Here is a 20,468-nt window from a genome sequence, read left to right as displayed (position 1 = left end):
TTCCGAAAATTAAAATAAAAATACGACAAAAAAAATTGATTACTTTCTTCTTTGGTTTTTAGAACTTAAAAGTACGAAAAAAAATCGAAAAAAAATATATTATAGTTTAATTAGGAAAACTCAAGCTCTCATAGTTTATATAGTTTTTGTTTCGATAAGCATTTTCCATCGTCTACGAAGAAAACTTGTCACTGGTGTGTGTGTGTGTGTGAGTGTGTGTGTGTGGGGGTGGTGCTGCATGTGTCTGTGTGTTTGTTGAGTGTTTACGGTATCTTGGTACTTAAGAGCTACATAAATTATTCATGTATATATATTTCTATGTATATAGGTTTTATTTACGTTTACTAAAAAAAAATTCATCCACCTAAGACTAAGAAAAAAAATTGCATTTATTTTGTTTTTTTTTTGTGTTATTTTTTTGGGGGTTTTTCCATTCTTGTTTTGTTTTTTTTTGTATGTTTTACTAAGGTTACAATCTGTATATATATCAGCTTCTATATATACTATATATATATATATATATATATATATGTTCTAGATGTATATAAAGAGGCGCCATCTTTGATGTTGCTATTTCCAATCCAATCAATATACATATATGGGTGATACATATTTTATATATGCCTTTATAAATTTGTATGAGGGTATTTGTTTGCCCCTTATTTCTCATTGTTTTTTTATGTTTGTTTGATCTCCAAGTGTGTTGGCCCTTCAAGGCGCTAAAAGTTTCATCCGTTCTTGCCACGCCCCTACTCCTTTCCTCCCCCCTCCCCTCCCTCAATCACACTGCCTGCAAATCGCCGGCGATTTCTAGGGGCTAGGCTTTGCTTAGAAACGAGACAGAAAAAAAAGGACTTATGGCCGGCGATTCGAGCGGGGGGCAGGGTGATTGGAAAGGACGACTCCACTCCCTACTCCTCTCTCTCTCTCCTTTATGCTACAAATGCCCAAGTCCGGGGATCAGATCGCTATATGTATGTACAACACTGGCGGCTAAGCCACGAAAACGGCGGCCGTGTACTTCGGGGGCTAGAGGCTGCGGCGTTCCTCCGTTCGCGGTCAGACGTCGACGTCCAGGTCGAGGTCGATCACCGAGCTGCGGTCCTCGTCCTGCTCCTCCGCCTCCTCCTGCTCCTCCACGTCCTCCTCCAGCTCCAGCTCCAGCTCCAGTTCCAGGCCGCCGTCCTCGCAGTCGGAGCGGCCGTCCAGTAATTGTCACTGGTCCGCCCCGCCCGTCGTCGCCCCATGATGCGGATGCGGGTGCAGATGGGTCGGGTGGTGCTGCTGCTGCTGGTGGTGCGCCTGGTGCTGCTGCGGCTGGTGGTGCGGATGCGGCTGCTGTGGGTGGTGCGCCTGGGTGTGGTGGTGGTGTTGGGCCGCCTCCTCGGCCAGTTGCAAAGCAGCCGCTGCCGCCGCCGCACTGCCGTTGTGCTGCACCTCCAGTCCGTTGACCATCTTCTCCATGCTCTTCAGCTCCGACGGCGAGTGCTGGGCCTGGGCCACGCCCCCTCCGCCCCCGCCGCGCTTCATCAGGGAAGGGGGCGTGGTGGGCGACATGGAGATGGGTCGCGTGGGCGGCGAGTGGGAGGCGGGCCGCGGTCGCGGACTGGAGCTCAGGCTGCGGGGTCCGTTCTCCACCACGCCCCCACCCAGAGGTCCGCCGCCGGGCGGATCGCCCGAGCGATTGGCATTCGAGCCGGGAGTCACTGCATCGAAGGCGGAGCCCAGGCTGCCCGGCAAACTGTACGGCGAGAAGCGGTGGCTCTTCAATCCCTGCAACGGCGACACCGGCGTGTGTCCCGCCGCCGCGTAGGCGTGGCCAAACAAGGCCGGATGCTGGGCGGCCAGCGCCAGCTGGGCGTTGAAGAGCAGGCCGGGATTGAGGCCCGCCGGACTCATGGCCGCCGCCGCCGCCGGATTGTGCAGCAGGCCCAGATGCGGCGGCGGATAGAGGCCGTGGGGATAGAGGTAAGGCAACAGGTGCGGCGACGGATGGATCGGCGGACCCACCGAGATGTTCGGCGAGGGGTAGCTGCCGCCACCACCGCCACCGCCGGGATTTAGGCCAGCGGCCGCGGCGGCCGCCCCACCACCGCCTCCTTGGGACTGCCCGTCGAGGTGGGCCTGAAGGCACCGCCGGTGCTGCCGCCGACGCTCTCCGAGCAGCTCGAGTCGCTGCCATCCCGCTCCGCGTCGGCGTCCGCCTGCAAGCGGCGACGCAGTGCATCCTCCGCACTGGCATTCGCGGCAGCAGCGGCTGCGTGCTCCGAGGCGCCGGCTCCCGCGCCCGCCAGGTGGTTGAACCAGGCGGCCAAGGCTGTTTGGTGGGAGAAAAAAAAAGGGAAAATTAGAAGAGTTCATGGCAATGGACAGACATCAGGAGTTGTCGGGTATAGAGCAGTGATGGGCAGTGGATGGCAGTGTCTCCTACTTGCAAATACACAGAAAACAAAACAAACTGCATATATTTTACATCTTATTGAGAAATTCGAACTTCCCCATTGCAACTACCTAGTGTTATTGGCCAAGCCAGATTCACATAGATTCTTATGTCATTTCTTTTTGTTTGTGTAATGTTTCCTATCACGAAAGTCAACTAAATGCTTGAAGTCCTGATCAATCAATTCTTGTTACAGTATGATCTTTATTATTGTAGAGTATTTTCCCCATCATTACTAAGTTTCCATATCAAAAAGTTTTCAAGAATATCCACCTTTATCTTACCCTATGTTTCTCAGATATTTCTCTCTGTGGCTGTAAAATAACCTACAATCTTAGGAACTCTTTGAGGGATCATTATATAAAATAAAATTCATTATTATACCGAGTTTAAATGCACCCTATTATTATCCAACCGTTTTGAAATCCTCTACATCTTCTTAGATCTTATTGTGCAACACTATTCAAATAATGTCCCTGATTTTATCCATTTAAATTGGTATCTTCATAAAAAACGATGTCTGTCTTTCAAGGTAGCTGCCAATTCCCATCACTGCAAATCTGTTTTTCAGTACTTTCGATGTCCCATTACTCACCGGAGTGCTGGTGGGCGTGCATCTGCTGCAGCGAGTGGCTGAGCGGCAGGAGCGGACTCTGCGGAGGACCCACGACGTCCAGGAGCTTGTCGTCGTCGTCCTGCTGGTTGTCGAGGAGGGCGGCGTGGGGGGTGCAGGTGGGGCGGACGGCCGGCGTGGCCCAGGTGGAGCGGTGCCCGCGAACTGCTCACGTGGGTCGGGTTTAGCTTGTCCGAATCGGACCCTCGGTTCGACATCAACGCCTGCCTGTAACAACAGTTGTACGAGAGACGGGCCACAAATTAGAACATCCAATGGTCAGGTGGAAAAGGATACCCCCAATAGATTCATCAAGGATAATAAGCACTTAAATAAACGGGTACTTATATTGCCTTGAAAATAGCCGTATTAAAAAAACAGCAACCAATAATAAATAATATTTATATGTCAACAAATTGATCTCATCAATAAATATTGTGTTTTTAAAGTCCTCCTTAAGTAAAAACTCTTTTACTTAATTGATTACAATCGAAAATATTTAGAAAGTAGATTCTAACAAACTAAATCGATTATATTATTAATGCTTAAATGTAACCTTTGACTTAAATTTGTTTTAGCTTAGTAAATAGATGAAGTAATGAAAAATGTTTGCTCAATAGTGATGCATATTTATCTTAAATATACTTTAATTATAATTATATATTTATATTTATTAATTCTATTTGGGAATCAAAGTGTTAATGGATATATATTGCCACTATGCGGACTAGTTTAGCTCCCAACCCCTTCCACGAATTCTTAAACCTTTTAGCCACATTTATCGGTTGATTTTCCAGCGGAATTTTCGTTTGGGATCAGAGGGCCAAGCTTTGATAATATTGTTGGTAACTGAAATATCTGCTAAATGATAAACCAGCGCTGGCGGCGGTTGGTTCCTGTTCCCAGTTCCCAGTACCCAGTACCTAGTTCCGAAATCCCAGTTCCACACACACCGCTCGAGCCCCGAAAATGGGCTACCTTCTGTCAGTTGGGTGACGTGTGCCCCACATTGGCACCCACCCACGAAACCACCACCCACCACCCACCGCCCACATTCCCCCACTGAACCTTAATTGAAATGTAACAATGCTAGGCGGAAACGGGCCGGAGCTCTCCGTCCGTCCGTTTCGTACGGACGTAGTCTGTCCGCAAGTCTGTCCGTCCGTCTGTGTGTCTGCGGCTGACAATGAAATTGAAAAATAATTCAAAACACGTTAGTGTAATTTAGTGTCTGCTCTGGCCAATCTTCCCCCTCCTTCTCCCCCTCCCTCCATTACACACACACACACACACATTTCCCATTTCAATTTTCCTTATTTTTCCGCACCGCTGTTGTTCACACATCAAAGCCGAACTGCCTCACAAATTGGGCAATTTTAGCCAGCGAACACACATGCGAATGGTGTGTGTATCATTATCACAGCAACCACACCCATTGCAAACCACCCACACCACCCAAGCCACCCGAAACCACCCACTTTTGCATTGCTGGCATTGCGCCAAGGGCGTCTTCTTTTACACTTAACTGTTTTTCCACCTACCTGTGTGTGTGCGAGAGCCTAATTTAATAGCAAATCAATTTGTGTTAATCCAGGCAACGTATCTGACCCACCCACTTAACTACAAAGCCCAAGACGGCCAACTTTTCACGGGGTTACTCAGGGACGGCATAAACTCTTTTCTTTTAAGGCCTTATTTTTGGGGCTCTCAAAATCCAAACTCAAGAGAAAAGTATCTAAATTAATATTGGTATGATTTCATTAATTTCTTTCAATAGATTTTAGGAAGGTAAGGAACTTTCTGTTTTGATATTCATTAGAAAATTCCTTACGCTGTACAATAATGTATTTAATAATCTAAAATGTTTTCCTCAAAGCAAAGAACAAATAACCTATGTCATCCCAGTTTCAAACAAATTTTAAAGTACTTCTTGCTAGTAATATTAAATTTGTACGCCCCATTTGGGGGTAATTTCCCGTCATTCCGCCCCTGTATTATCTCATGCAGCGGGCCCATAAAATTGGGCCCAAAACCCAAAGACGTTTATCTATTGCCCTTTTGTCTCCCATTGTTGTTGTGGTTGTGTGTGGCGGCGAAGTAAACGCCCCCCGAAAAAGGGAGTTGGTATTTTGCCATGGGTGTGGTTCTTTCCAGAAGGTCCAACGAAATTGCGCTGTTTTGTGTGCTCTGTAATTTTTGAATTACGTCTAAATTTGCGGCTTTAACAGCCCACGCACGCCCACAAAGCCTCCTTTAGATATATAAATATATAAATATATAAATATAAATACCCAGAGACCAAGACCTATTGTCAACTAACGCCTCGGGTAAGCAAAAATTCAAAAAAAAAAAAAAAAAAAAGAAAAAAGTAAATAAATTTATAATGGGGTGAGAGTTTTTGCGCAAAAATCCCAGAGCAACAGGAACAACAAAAGGCGCCGAGAAAAGCGAATTTCAATTGCTGCTGTTAAAACGTTTTCACTTTGGATTTCCGGTTCTCGTTGCGCCGCGGGCAGTGGCAGGGGTTTCAAAAATAAAAAAAAGGGGGTGCTAAAGGGGGTTAAAGCAGTCCCGCAAAAGGGGTTTTTATGCAGTTGAATATCATTCCGCCGGAAGTTGCGCACTAGATTGCCACCAATTAGCATCTCTTGCTGTGAAGGACTCAACATTGGAATGCCATCACCATCATCATCATCATCATCGTCATCATTTTACAGCAGCACCCAGGATATATTTCCCTTTTTTGTTGTTGTCATGGCAGGGGCGTGACAGTTGTTAAAAGGGGGTAGCGCACAGCAACAAAACAAAACAGGAAAAAAAAGAGTTGACTAAGTCGTCACTAATTGCCAAGGATTTTTGGCAGCTCTCCCAGCACTTCTTTCACTTCTTTGGGCCTTTTGCTCTGCGGAATTGTAAGCGGTTTAGTGGTTTTGTTTTCTGACCCCTTTTTTCGGGCTGCCCCTTCCCCTCCCCTCCCCTCCTGCTCGGCTCCCAGCATTTAATTAACAATTGGGTAGAATAGAGTGGAGTTGAGTAAAGTAGACTAACTGACAACTGGCTGTCACATCAATGACCAGGCAAATTCACTGATTTTTTCGGCCTCAAACTTTGGCGGGTGGAATATAGAATATAGAGCTTAGGTTAGACAGACACGCTAATGCCAATCAAGCCAGAAGTAATCAGTTCTCGGTACACAAAAAGCCGACCTCGACTTGAGTAAATTGTTTGTGTCAAATGTGCGGTGGATGTTCGCCCAGGGTGGCTGGGTGGAAAATTGATTTGTAACGTTTAGCCATGGACATTTCGACAGTCCGCTTTGGCTATTAAATGTCATTCATCATTATGCTAAGTCACTGCCACCCACAGGAAACCGGAACCACTCGAAAAAAGGGGGATCTCAGAACCCACCGAAACTCCATACCCATGAACAAACCCACCGGGTGGCAAACAGAAATTGGAAAATCTGTGTTCTAAAAACTCAAAGCTTTTCCTGGGGGAGGGGGGGTGGTGTTTTGGGTTTTCATACCCAACAGGAAATTGCAATCAATCCATCAATATGGATTACATGTTCGAGCTGCCATCAGAGGTGCCAGTCATCAGTATTACCATCGGAAAACAGAAGCCAAATGGCCAAGAGCATCATCATTGGTTGGTCCTGCCACGCCCACAAACTCCTCCTCCTCCTTCGCCCAGCCTCCTTTGTGTGACTTGCAATTTGACAAGCTGCAGGCTAATTAGTTCCGCATAGATTTGACAAAAATTAATGTCCCTCTGTGTATCTGTATCTGTAAATGTATCTGTATCTGTATCTGTATCTGTATCTGCAGCTTTAGCCTGCTAATCAAGCCACAAAGCAGGAAAAAAATGGGGAGGGGGGGAGAGGATACATAGATGGATGGCTGGCCTGATTGAGATGGAGATGTAGATGGTAGATGGTAAATTGTAGATATACCAGACCAAGAGACAAATGAGTTCTCGACTAGGGAGCTGCAAAGTTTTGATTGTCTGACAGCCACAAAAGGCCAACCGAGTTTTCCCCATTAGTCGTGTCCTGATTAGTTTGCTTTTTGATAATGATTTTTCCGGGGGAATAGAAGATTAGGGGGGCAGAGATTTTGGGGAAAGGACCAAACAAGGCAAGCACTTTGTAAGCCTTTTTAAAAAGACGTAGATCTAATGTATTTAATAACTAGCAAATAGTTTAAGCTCTTAATTTAAGCTAAAACTACCTTATTTCGTTTGTATTGTTATGATTTGGAACTCTGGTAGAAAGAATAGGTTTATTATAACTTTCCTTGCTTAAAGATCGTATTAGTAGGCTAATTTATTTGTTGATGATTTACTTGTAAGTTCTTAAAACTATTTAACCCCACTCTGATAAAGTGCATTATCCAATAAAAAATACATATCCCACATTCACTGGTGATACTCACTTCTTTTCCCGCTTGCCAGCACCAGTATCACGAAAGCCCTTCGCAAAGGGATTGTTGTCGATTTTCAATTGAGTTATCTGCGGGGAACGAGAAGCGATTAATAGGCAGTGGAGATGATGGGCATTGATGGGCACTCACCTTCTCATTTTGATATGCAGTGACGGCGATGAACTCGGTCTCCTTGAAGACGTACGTGCGAAACGTGGAGTACGGCAGCTTCAGGATGTCATTGGCTCGCACCAGGTGGAAACGCGGCTGGTACTTGTGCATCGAGTTCAGGATCGTCTGCGGGCGGAGAACAGAAATAGATGCAAATGGGGGGATTAGTGGAGTATTGTCAGACGGCCGTGGTTAGTTCGTTTCGACCAACCGAGGGAAAACAAAAACGAGAGACCAAGGAACGGCGCAAGGAATTCACAAAACTCTGAACGGCAGAAAACTCCACGGCACAAGCACACTGAGAAAAAGAAGGGCACACCAAGCAGATAGGCTTTCCACAAGAAAAACAAACCATTTTCTGAAGTTAACAAGGCAGAAAATGCAATATTTTGTATACTTCAAGCTCTCAAAACAAAAATAATTAAAGTGTTATATGAAAATAAATGCAGAATACTTATTTCCTATACGATATATACAATTATTTATCATTTAAGTAAATTATTTTGTCTTAAAACACCTTTTTTGTTAGCTTTGCTTGTGTTTTTTGTGTCTTCTAATTCCTAATTGATTAAGGCATAAGCAATGTGAAATGTAATTTCAAAACGCTACCATCCAGATTTTCTCTCTGTGCAGTTACCGTAAATTTGCCTAGGTGAGGGACCCCGAAAAATACGGCGACATTGCTGACGATTTGCCGGCGTCGTCGTCGCCGTTCACTTTACACGCCAGCAACATTGACGACGGCAGCAACATTTGCAACATTTGTGCAAAACAGCCAACGACGACCACCCACCAAAAGGCACGAGAAAATCGAGGAGGAGATATATGCATACAGAAGGTATGGAAGGGAGAGCTACGAGGGAGCCTTCTTGCCAATACAAAGTTGTTGTCATAAAATATGAATTTGTCGGCGGCGGAAAAAAGGCTGACAGAGAGAAAGACCCCCCAAGCAAGCTGCAATGGCCCTCTTCTTCTCCCCAACCCCCTCCCCCCGCTTGAAACCCCCTATATACGAGTATATTGCCCAATCCATTTCGATCCGTTTCGATCCGTTGTTGCAGAAAGGAACACCTTTTTAATTACCATAACTCGTCGGCTCGACTTCGATTAAGCGACAAACAGGCCTAGTAAAACCTGGACAAGTTGCTGCTGTGTCTGTTGTTGCTGTTGCTGCTGTTGCTGTTGCTGCTGTTGCTGTTGCTGCTGCGTGTGGAGACCCCACAAGCAGCACCCGTCGCCATTTTGTTCGTGTAATTTGGAATGAAAAAAAAAGGAAAAAAAACTTTGGGTTGTTGCTACAACGAACGAGCGAAGCAAGGAGACAAAGAGAGCAAACAAAGCGAGACAGCCCACAATGTGTATCTCATAGTACGAGTATCTCGTATCTTGTATCTGCGCCGGATTCGCACGCCTCTCGCCAAGCCAAAGCCAAAACCAAAACCACCAGACTATCAGACCACCAATGGCGACTCGGCCCAAGAAACGAAGGTGTGACTAATGCGATGGGGGGAGGTTCAAGGATGAATCAGTATCGGAGCTCCAAGTGACTACATCACCGCGCGGGAGGAGTGGATATGACTTCATTTTGGACCACGACTGTGTATACTGAATACAAATATATTTCACAATTCGTTTAAGAAAGATGTGGCTACGAAATACCTGAACACATAAATAAGCAAAAGCTTTGAAGTACTAGAAATACTGCTCACAGAGTTCAAATTACTGAATACAATTACAATACCCACATTTATAAATATCACGAAATACAAAAGAGACACTACCTAGCGAATAATGAAAAGGACTTTATTTTTTTAATCAGTAATCAAAAAATAAGAATATAAATATTGTTTCCTATGTTTGACTTCCCCTGGTAGTATAAATTAAACTACTTAGCAGATTCTGTTTGCAACTACAATTTATAATTGAACATTTTGAAGTATCAGGTATTTGATAAATATAGGTATATATTTTTGGATATATTTTTGATTAATTCGTAGTATTAATTATGACTACTTAATACTATTGTTATTTATTATTTGATTGGAATTTAGTAATAAATGGCACAAGTGGTATGGGTGAGCATTCGTTTTATTATCATGAAAATCAAAAACTGATGGTGTTTCGAAATCGATCCAATCAAATCAGATATGAACCCCCTCCATTGGCATGAAAACAAGGCATTCAATCGAACACTTTACTCCAGAGCTGAAAAACACCGAAAAACCGAAACACAAAAGGCCAAACAAAATGCCAACAAAGAGCTGATTAATTGCCCCGCCATTTTGAACTAAACGCTTTTGCTCCACCCGCTTTTTTGGGTCCTCGGAAAATCGCCAATCAACCAAGCTGGAAAGCCTTTTAAAGGCAAACACTTTATGGCCGGGCGATCATCCATCAAACTCGAGCCGAAAGTCGAAATCAACAAAAAAGCAAAAAAAAAAAAGAGGCAACACAAGTCCATAAATCGCGGGCAAAACGCGTCGTCGTCGTCGTCGTCTACTTAAAACGTCATTTGCTAATTTGCTTTAAATTTATTGACACATAAATTCATTTCAGCAATCATCATAATTACGCCGCTAGTGTAGCTGTGTGTGTCTAGAATTTATTGATAAAACAATTTGCATTATTACGTTAATTTTTCATTGGCCTGCCATGCATGGCGCACAAGGCGCAAAATTGTCATTTAAAATGTCATTTTGGTCGCTGAGTTTTGTGCGCCGAGTTTGAATTGCGATTTAAATGAAAATAACCGTGAAGATAGCCATAAAAATATAAGCATGCAATGCAGTTTGTTCTCTGCTCTGCACTTTTGCAGTTTTTTTTTTTCCAAATGGGCATAAACAAGTCTAATTAGACATGAAGTGCGATTGTCGTCACTCAAACAGGCAGCAACCAGATTGCTGATGTTGCTGCTGGGTTTTCTGATGTTGCTGCTGCTGCTGGTGCTGCTGCTGCTGCTGTCGTGATTGTATTTGCTGATTGAATTGATTGGCGAACAAAAACCCAAGGCAATTATGCATCAAATATTGCCTTGCTGCACGTAGAAATTGCAAGTTGCATGTTGCATGTTGCTGCTTTTACTGCTGCTGCTGCTGTGCAGTTTGCAGTGTCAAGTTTTGTATTGACAAAGTACAATCCAATCCGTGGAGCAGTTAATCACTCTATATATCGCCCGGGTGACAAACTGATTGAGCCGCCGGCGGTCAATACCAAAAATGGTGCGACAATTTCATGTTGCCTTTGGTGTTGCTGCTGTTGCTCCCGTGTTGCTGTTGCTGTTGCTACGTGTTGCTGCTCGCTGGTTGCTGGTTGCTGGCTGCCGGCTGCCGGCTGCATCTGCACCCAGCTTGAGCTCCTGTTGTTGCTGCTGCTGTGCTTTGCTGTGATGTTGCTCCTTCCCCCGCCAGCAACACGTTTGTTTTGGGCTTTTGCGTGTTGATTGCTAAAAGGTAAAATCGTTGTTGCTGCCGGTAGATTGCTGTTGCAGTTGTTGCTGCCGCTGCTGTTGCTGTTGCACACTCATTGTTGGCATATTATCACATAATTTAACTGATGATGGCACTGCTGTCGTTGTTGCCTTGTGTGATTGCTGTCGCCGAGTTGTTGCTGTTGCTGTTGCAGTTGTTGCTGCAGCAACTTGTGTTGCTGGTGTTGCTGGCGTGCTGGGTTAATTGAATGATCACTCACACTTTGATTCGATTTGGCATGTAACCAGCGAGTTAACGGTGATCGCCAGTTAGATTGAATTGACTCTCCAACTCAGTGGAAAGTTCAGGAAAAATAGCAAAAATAGCGAAAATAAAGGAACTCAAGCAAAAGGTGATCGTGAGTGAATTTCAATTTCAGCGACTCTACGAGTGAGTTTCTTTTGGCAAAATATACTGGGAGATCGTGTGAAGAAGATCGATGCCAAATTGAAATTGGCAGCAAGTGATCAGCAAAATGTTTTTCGTTTTTATTCGTTTGAGCAATTGATGGCTTGATCGGTTGATGGCTTGATCGGTTGATCGCTTGATCGGTTGATCGGATGATCGGTTGATCCCACTGATCGCTGGTTCAATGATCTCGTACGATCGCGAGTTCTAAGGCACCGGCTTTCGGGGCCAAATGACAATGATAAACTCTCTCAATGATCATCTCCGGACTCAATTAGGCAACACAACCATTTTCGGCTACCTGTTGACCAATTATGGGCATAATTGAAGCGCCTCTGATGATGACTAAGCCAAAGATCCCAGTCGAGTCGATTCGAGTCGAGTCGCTTTTTTATTAAGCTGTATTAAGTATTAAAGCGATATGCATATTGAGCGATCTATACCATAAATATCAACACGAAACTCTGATCCAGCCGGAGAGCCCCATGTCTTAATTAAGCCGCCGGATCAGGTAGACCCAGAAAAAAAAGAGTAGAGGAGTAGATCCCCCGACGGGGGCCCACCATGCTGCCTCATATTAATCTGTAAATTATGCATAATTTTAATGCCCCCGAAAGAGAAACAAAAAAAAAGGAAAACAAACAGCCACCCAAGTCCAAAATCTCTTTTACCATGGACATGTCAAAACTCTCACGATGCAGCTGCCAATCGAATCGAATTCGAATCTGAATCCGAATCTGAATCCGAAATACGGTGACCAAGTCAAAATTTATTTACAATTTATAACAATTCTTTTTGGGCTGCCTTATCGGCCGGTGGTCGTTCGTTTGTTTTTTTTTTCTCGGTGTGGGGGGAGGAAAAATGTTAATTAAACGGATTTACATTTTAATGACAACACGAAGCGAAGGCCACAAGAGCCCCCCGAAAAGAAACCGATTGAGATACAGAAAGACGCAGAGACAGAAAGAGTTGTATGTGGTAGAGAGGCCCACTTGAAAAGCTCCAGCAGACTGCAGCCAATTGCAAATTTGCTAAGCGAAATGGGCGGCGTTTTGGGGCCAGAGAAAAAACAAAAAAACAAAAAAAAAGACATGAAGAAAAATAAACCCAACATTCGGTATTCAATGAAATCGCTGCAGCAGCTGCCTAATGATGCCTTTGCCTGTCCACTGCGGCGGTTTTTCTCTCTTTTGCTGTATGCAAATCGATCGTGCCTGGTCCTCTGGAAAATATCCACCCCCCGCCTCCTTCACATGAAAATGAAATAAGAAAACAACAGTCACAGTCGATTGGCCGGGAGCTGTAAGCAAATGCCCAGCTAAAAAGCCAGCTCGGAACATGAGTTCTGGCACCCAGTGGCTGCGGTTGGATGCGGCCCACTGATCCCCACCAGCCTCGATAGCCACGGGTTATCGATAGGCGGCGGTCGTGGCCAGATCGGAAGTCAAGCAGAAAGGCGAGGTGACTGAACATCACTCTCGTATTACGGTTGAGCGAAAATCGATCAGTTTTCGATTATTTCGATAGGCTCGATAACCAATTACCACACATGCAAACTGTTTCATGGCACATCGAATGATTTACATTTCAATTAAAGGATGTTTACGCATTCAATCATTAAAGACCATTTAGATTGATACCTTCGGGTGTAAAAAGTAAGTTCAAAGAACCTTCCCCGCTCAATAAATCCCACAGCCAAGCCAAAACCATAACTTATTGGTAAGTAATCGACTTGCAAAACATAACCATACTCAGTTGAAGCCGTTTAGATCGTAAAAAACACTCCTTCAATGGACGTTAATCGGTTTGTAATAACCCGTGGTCGGGTGCTTAATTAATAATCGTTTTGTACACCCGCCACCCACATAAAACGCAAACACCTAGACCAAGTATCGATGATTATTTATCGCTTTTGCATTTTCCAATTGCCCCAACTCCTCCCTCCCCTCCCCGATAGTCGGGAAGTCTAGTCTTCTAGGCGGGCCATAAATTTGCAACTGGTCACAGAGTATTTCTATGTGAAGTCCGCCGCCACTGCCTGTTTTATAAATGAGCCGAGTTATGGAGAGCTCGGGGGGCCATAGATAAAAACTAAAGCGAGAGGATCGGATCGAGGGAGCTACCGATCCCAATCCCGATCCCGAACCGATCCGATCCGAAGCAAACCCCCTTTTTTCCAGCCACTAGACTATCAGCGAATGACAAATATTTCAAATGATTTCAACACTTTGCCGATGCCGCTCGATGATTTGCGTTTTATTGCAGCTAATAAATTGAATGGCGACCCACCACTGTGAAAGATCGGTGGACAGAAGGAGCGGAGGATAGGATAGGAGGATCGGGATCGGGGAAACTATTTTGCGGCGATAAGAAGGAGTAGCAACAGTAGTGTTGCATGCCACATGCAACTGGCCATTCGGCGCATGCGTGTGTGCATTTCAATGCAACACTGATAAAGGTGTTCAACGCTCGATGACATTAGCACCATCCAAAATGCCGCAAACCGCTCTTTATACGTATATACGTATATATTGGTACCCTACCTTTCAATCCCCCCCCTCCCTATTCCTGCTGCTTTTTAGACCCGCATCGCTCTTTTGCCATATTTGTCGGCGCCTTTTGTTCTTCTTTATTAAAAAGGCGAATAATCATAATAAAGAACCAACAACTCGCGACGTTGTCGTTGTCGTTCAAGTTGTTGTCGTCCATTTAGCCACTGAGTTTTGGCTGAGCAGCCGCTTTGGGAAGCGGGTTTTTCAGTCGCATCTTCTTTCGATTTGGGTTTCGTCGGGTTTTGGGTCTCTGGAGTTCTGGACTTCTGGAGGTCTGATGTTCTGGTGTTCTGTATTCTTTGCTCTGCACTCGACAGTCTGTGGGTTTTGGGTTCCAGTTCAGCCGCTCGTTCGGTAGCCGCTAGACTTGGACATTAATCGATAACACTTGAGTATTTTTTCATGTTCCGCAGGCGAGCCATTAAGCGATTGTCCACCAAAGTTGTTCGCTTAGGCAAATAACGTGTGTGTTGGTGTTGCGATTGGTGTTGCTGTTTACCTTAAGTAGTTCAGCTGCTCTTCGAAGATCGCCGATCTACCTGGATTACTATCTGAAGTATAGCCATACTGGGAGCGGGGGATTTCGGGAGTTGGGAATCCATCAATGGGACTTTTTGAGCCACCCTTAGTCACTTTAGGAATATGATCTCTTTTCTATATCAATCTGAATTACATTTACATTACCTATGTTTATTTTAAAATTGTCATACATTTAATATTCGTACAATCCCAAAAATAATTAATTCGTATTTAAACTATTACATTTTCGATTTGGTTTGTATAGTGAATATTTTATGGATCTTCTTTTGATGTTCTTCTCATTCTTATGTAAGTAAGCTTTAAAAAACAAATATGGTTTAAATTTATGCTCTGTTCGTATTTCCTCTTTTCTTATTAATTTTTTATTAAGATGAAAAATACAAAATATTTAATGTTGTTTCTAAAAGTTGTAAGTTCTTGCAGACTTTGCTGTTGAAGTTTAGTTCTATTTCAAATATATTATAACTTCTTTTCAGATATATGTTTTTAAAATACCCTTTTGGTATGTGTTCTAAGAATTAAATATCTCCAATACTTTATATATTTCGAATGTGGTCAAATCGCCTTTTGCGTGCCCTCTGTTTTCCTTCTCTTTACTCAGCTGGCTTAATGAAATTCAACTGGGAGCGTTAATGATTATTCCAGGTTGGGATGCCAGTCGCCGAGTCCGAGTTGCAGTCCCTATCCCATATCCCATATCCTCGCCTGGGATCTGATCACACTTCCCTCCTTCCGAAAACTCGGCAATTACTAAAAGACAAATTTATTTGCACGCATGCAGAAGAGTTGTGCGATGCGGGTTTGTCTTTGGAACTCGGGACTTGGGACTCGGAGTGGCTATGGAATTGGGAATGGGAATGGGATTGGGATTGGGCAGCGGACTGAGACCCAGGCTACTGTTCGACAAGTGTTAAGTATAATGCAGACACACACTCTGTTGGCGGGGAATTGGGATGGGGAATATGGAGTTGGAGGTGGGGAGGATCTGGACTTTAATTGAAGTGCGGACCGACTCGCATCATTGACATTAAGTGTCGATAAATTAAGCATACGCAATGTTCGCCCCGCGATTTTATGAATGGGAATCCGAGCTGAGAGGCTGAGAAAAAAATGTGAAAGGTTCCTCAAACACACAGGCAGACACACACACACACACTGAGACTGTCGACCGCCCCGACTGCGGCATAAATTGCCGATAATTTACTGTATATAAAAATCAACACAAAACATTTTATGTTAATGAAAATAAAAGCGCAAGCGAGGGGGGGAGGTGAAAGCCAGGGGAGCAGAACTAAAGCCCAAACTGGAACTCAAAACTGAAACAGAAACTGAAACAGCAACTGGGTCTGGAACTGGAACTAAGCGGAGATGGCAAATACAGTAGCCGGGTCAGATAGCCCAGATATCTAGGCAATTAATGGGCAGCGCAGGTCCGGCTAATGAGCCGCATTTATACTTCGAGTGGTTGGTTATGCGATGTTGGTAGTGGGAGAGGAGACCCCAAACCGAACAAGCTCAGTTTTTGGCTTCTTAATTTGCCAATCGATTTTTGTTTTTTTTTTTTGTTCTTTTTTTGGCCATCGAAAGTGTTGACTGACTGGCTGACCCACAGATGATCCGCAGATCCAACGAACCATTGAACCACCCGATCTTTTGATGACAGCCGCTATCTTATCAGAGCTCAGCAGTGAGGCAGCGGAGCATTAAAATTGTTTTATAACTTAATTACTGGCAGCCGGACATCAGTCAGTCATCTAAGTTATGCCCATCCCCCACCCTGCCCAAAAAAAAAAAAAACACATACAAATCGTCACTTGTTTGATATTCAAAGTCTGAAATTGTGGCGTTTAGTATTCTCTTGTTTTAATGAATGAAAAGAGGGGAATGGAAATGAGCCTGATAATGGGTCAGCGCAGCGTGTGTGTGGGCAGGGTTTTCATTTAGGGTTTTTCGGAGTGTTTTCAGAGAGTTTTCAGAGTCCCACAGCGCCACACGCTGTGAGATCCGCTTTTACGGCCTCACACACTCACCGAAAACTCATTGGCGGAGTTGGCTAGAACCGAACTGAGGAGATCACAGACACTACTGTCTGCCATTTGAGTTCTTTGCTTAATTAAGAAAAAGGAAAAGGCCAAGACAGACTGGCGATGGCAGAGCGTGGCGAAGAAGAGCGGGATATAAAAATTAATTAGCAGACCCGAAATCAAATGCATGAAACTCCAACGAAGAAAAAAACAAGGAGGGGGGGATAGAGTTATTAACTGATGGGATCGGGAAAGTTTTGCAACTGATTTATTTGTTGTTGTTTTTTAACAAACTGCACACCTATTCTCCTCAAATGCTATCAGCATACCCCCCAATTATAAATTCATTAAACATTTATTGCTGAGAAAAGTAGCTGACGGAAATTTTATTAAACTGATAGATATTTTACACTCCACTCGCCTTCAGAGGCCCCGAAACGGAATATGTATTTTTAATTAACGTTTTTAGAGGTCATAAACGTTTTCAGAAGGCAAGGTGCGCTGCAATCACCCCGAAAATGGGTCCAATAAAAACCAATTCCCTCTCGGCGTGTTTGTCGCTTCTTGCGGCTAATCGAGAAATTAAGTGTAAAATTATGTTAATCATCCAACACACACACCGCGCCCCTCTGCGTTGATTGAGGAAATTGTTCATTCATATTGGTTTCCCCGCACCAATTTGGCAGCTAATCAGTTGCAACGGAAATCCCCCCCCCGAAAAACCGACAAGAAACGGCAAAGTGGAGAAAATGAAAATGAATGCGAGTCTTTTAAGGTAGTAGTAGGTCGACGACTGCCCACAATTTCCGTGCTCCCACCGCGATCTATGCTAATGAGGGTGGTCAAAGTTGATTCCGGGCAAAAGAAAGTCAACGGCAGGGCAACAAAATCCAAACGACGAAATTAATTTTAGTTTTATAAGCGAAGAGGTGAGCGTGTTGATGGTGAAAAAGAGGTAGAGCATCCTCATGAAGGCCATAAAAATGTGCGTTAATAACATTGCCGCCAAAGTGAAGTTGGCAATAAAATGGCAGATTCATGTGACGATGGCGATGACGATGACGATACCGATGAGAGGACGCTTCACGATGATGATCATGACGATGGCAATGGCGCTGCTACCGACGCGTTTCGGTGGGAAATGCGATGGCCTATGCCAAGTACATATCGATCCCAGGCCGGGACATAAAAATTTACGTCCCATAAATATCCACACAAGGCTGCAGCTTCTGCTGCTGCTGGTGCTGTTGCCGCTGTTGCTGCTACTTTTGCAGCCTCGGATGTTGCAGATTCGCATTTATGCGTTTAATGATAAAGAAGAATGGGGAATGGACATCGGCTGGCGGGGGAAATTGTGTGGCAATCGGAGCGCCTGCGTAGCGAGCTGCCAGCGGTAGCCACCTTAAGTGCCACATTGCGTTTTTGCTCGGGCCGCACACAGCCGACGATCTCGCCCTCTCTCTTTCCCACTCGCGGCGATTCGCGACCGGTGGTCCACGACAGCCGCCACAAAACGGCAAACGAGCCGCGATAAGGCGCCCAAAGTGCGGGCCACCGCAGCGGCCAAAGTCAGCGAGTACACTGAATATACGGAACATACGGAATATACCCATTGTTGTGCACTCTGCACTGTCTTTGTGGCGCCCAACGTGGGGCCTTTAAGTGACACAATTGCCACATGAGTGTGGCCAAAACAGTTGAGGTCTCTTGCTCGAAAGAATTGTTCAATTAGTCGGAAGATTGCTTTCAATAGTCTATCCTACACTGTTCTAAAGAAATCACCTAGTTTGCCTAATTTTAAGTTTGCACATAAAACATGAAAGCACAAAAATGGCGCCCAATTTGGGTTTAAAGTTAAACTAAAATGTGCAACAGAATGACTAACTAATTTTGAGAAAAAAATATTAACTGTTATTAAGAGGAAGATTTATGGTCAGTTTATTATTCGTTGTACTTTAAAACCTACAATCAAAAGCCTAAAGTTCCAAACTTGGATTTGTAGGATGCAATAGTAACATTTAGAAATTCTTTAAAATACCCTCCAATTAGAAGTCGAATTACCAGTCAACCCCTTTCGACAGCTTCTGGAATTGGGTTAGCTTGTGCGTGCGTCCTCTTGCAGCTGCAACATCCAAACCCGTTAGCTGAAAATCCGCAGTGAGAACGACCTTGTCGCGTTTTTTGTGCGGTCGGTTCGTTTGTGCCTAATTAACAAGTTGGCTTTTGGCGTCAGTCAGCAGGCAGCACGCCCAACAAACACAGCATCTCAACATCCAGCATGCAGCATCCAGCATCCAACGGCCTCATGCAAAGCAGGAAGGAAGGGGCAGGCCGGCAGGCAGGCCCAACAAAACTATACTCTACCGATGTGATGTGATGTTGCCCCCGAAAGCTTGTTACAGGACGGCGGCTTGGCCGGCGCCTGTTTTGCCGCCGTCGCGTCGCCTCGTCCCAAGATGAATGTGTGTCGTTGTCAGGCCTTGTATTTTGTATGTAATTGGCTTGCTTTGGCTTCGTTCGGCTCTGCCTGGGTTCTTGCCTCTTAAATAGATGCCTGGCTGGCGTCACCTGTCGCCCACTGTCCAGCGTCCACTGTACACAGTGCCAGTGCGAGTGGCAGTGCCAGTGCCACTGCCACTGCCCCCTTGCATTCGGCAACCAAAAACCCAAAGACATTTGCAAATCTTTTGTTTCCCATGTCCGATCATTTCTCATATAGGCGAGCGGTCTCTCGAGCCGACGACAAGCGAAAACGACGACGACAAAGGAATACCGCAGGCGCCAGCCAGCCCAAAAAACAAAAAGAGAACAGAAAACAGAAAAGTAAAACCAAAAAACGTAGCAAATAAAATAAAAGAGGACCAGACAACGATGCAGACGACGACGACGACGACGACGTTGAGGCCACCAGCGGCCAGTCAAAGTCGGGGATTCGATCGTTGGGGGGGGGGAGGGTCTTCAGCTGAGCACGAGCTTTTGTGAGCGCCACAGGACGACCGACGACAACAACTTTGGGGCATTGTCTTCGTGGCGGAGGAGGAGCGACATTCAAATCTTAACTCGAAATCAACGGAGACCGGGCCTCTGGACGGGATGCCCGATTCTTGGGCTACTTCAGGCTTCTTCTGGCTTCTTGAGGCCGAGGCTCCAGGCCGAAACAAATTCGAACTGCCAAAATAATAAGCCGAGGTCCGCTGCATTTTTATGGCGTAGAGACAAATGCGTGGCTCTCTGTCTTCTGAAGGTCGCCACGTTTGCTAACGCCAGAGTCTTTCTTTTTTTTCTTTTTTCCCCGTTTTTTTTTTTTTTTTATTCCGCCCTGGTGCTGCCATAAAATTTTTGAAACCAGCTCTCTTTCGGAAAGAGATAAGAAATTTTTGCTGAAAACTCGTGCGCCAAAGGAAGCGACAACCGAGCGACCGGTTTATATATATATATATATGTATGCGAATATATATATCGATGGGGGCCTTGCCGACTGCATAAAATTTGTTTGTGCCTTGGGTCTGGGGCATACAAATTGGCTTAGGCAGCGTCTTTGACTTTAAGTTGCTGCTTCTGGCCGTCGTCGTCGTCGTCGTTGTCGGTAGCAGAGCGCAGTTTAGATGGCTATCAGTAAATAGAACACAAATGAAATTCATCGATAGAAATCGAAATCGCATCGGGGGCGGTTGGCCAAATCAAAAAAGGGAAAAGAGTAGGGAAGAGGGAAGAAAGGAAGAAAGGAAGGTCTCAACGTTGTCGTGGCGACCATGTGATGGGGTACACATGTTGCTGGCACGACAAAAACAGCAGCAGCAGCCTGAGTTCTGACCTTTTGCCAGTCACCAGC

General features: G+C 44.8%; 1 protein-coding gene across 1 annotated transcript in view; it reads right to left on the bottom strand.

Annotated features, from left to right (window-relative positions):
- Positions 1–467: 467 nt before the first annotated feature.
- LOC108045342 (optomotor-blind protein) overlaps positions 468–20,468 on the bottom strand; it is a 63,969-nt gene continuing 43,968 nt past the window's right edge. The window contains 6 exon segments of the mRNA XM_017124639.2: positions 468–2,090; positions 2,093–2,317; positions 3,036–3,165; positions 3,167–3,281; positions 7,487–7,563; positions 7,625–7,771. Coding sequence (XP_016980128.2) covers positions 1,060–2,090; positions 2,093–2,317; positions 3,036–3,165; positions 3,167–3,281; positions 7,487–7,563; positions 7,625–7,771 — 1,725 coding nt within the window. The 3' untranslated portion in view covers positions 468–1,059.

The sequence above is a fragment of the Drosophila rhopaloa genome, unplaced genomic scaffold, assembly GCF_018152115.1.
Source record: "Drosophila rhopaloa isolate 14029-0021.01 unplaced genomic scaffold, ASM1815211v1 contig_3, whole genome shotgun sequence".
Classification (NCBI taxonomy): Eukaryota; Metazoa; Arthropoda; class Insecta; order Diptera; family Drosophilidae; genus Drosophila; species Drosophila rhopaloa.
Note: the sequence above shows the minus strand (reverse complement) of the source record. Positions and strands in the feature narration are given on the sequence as shown.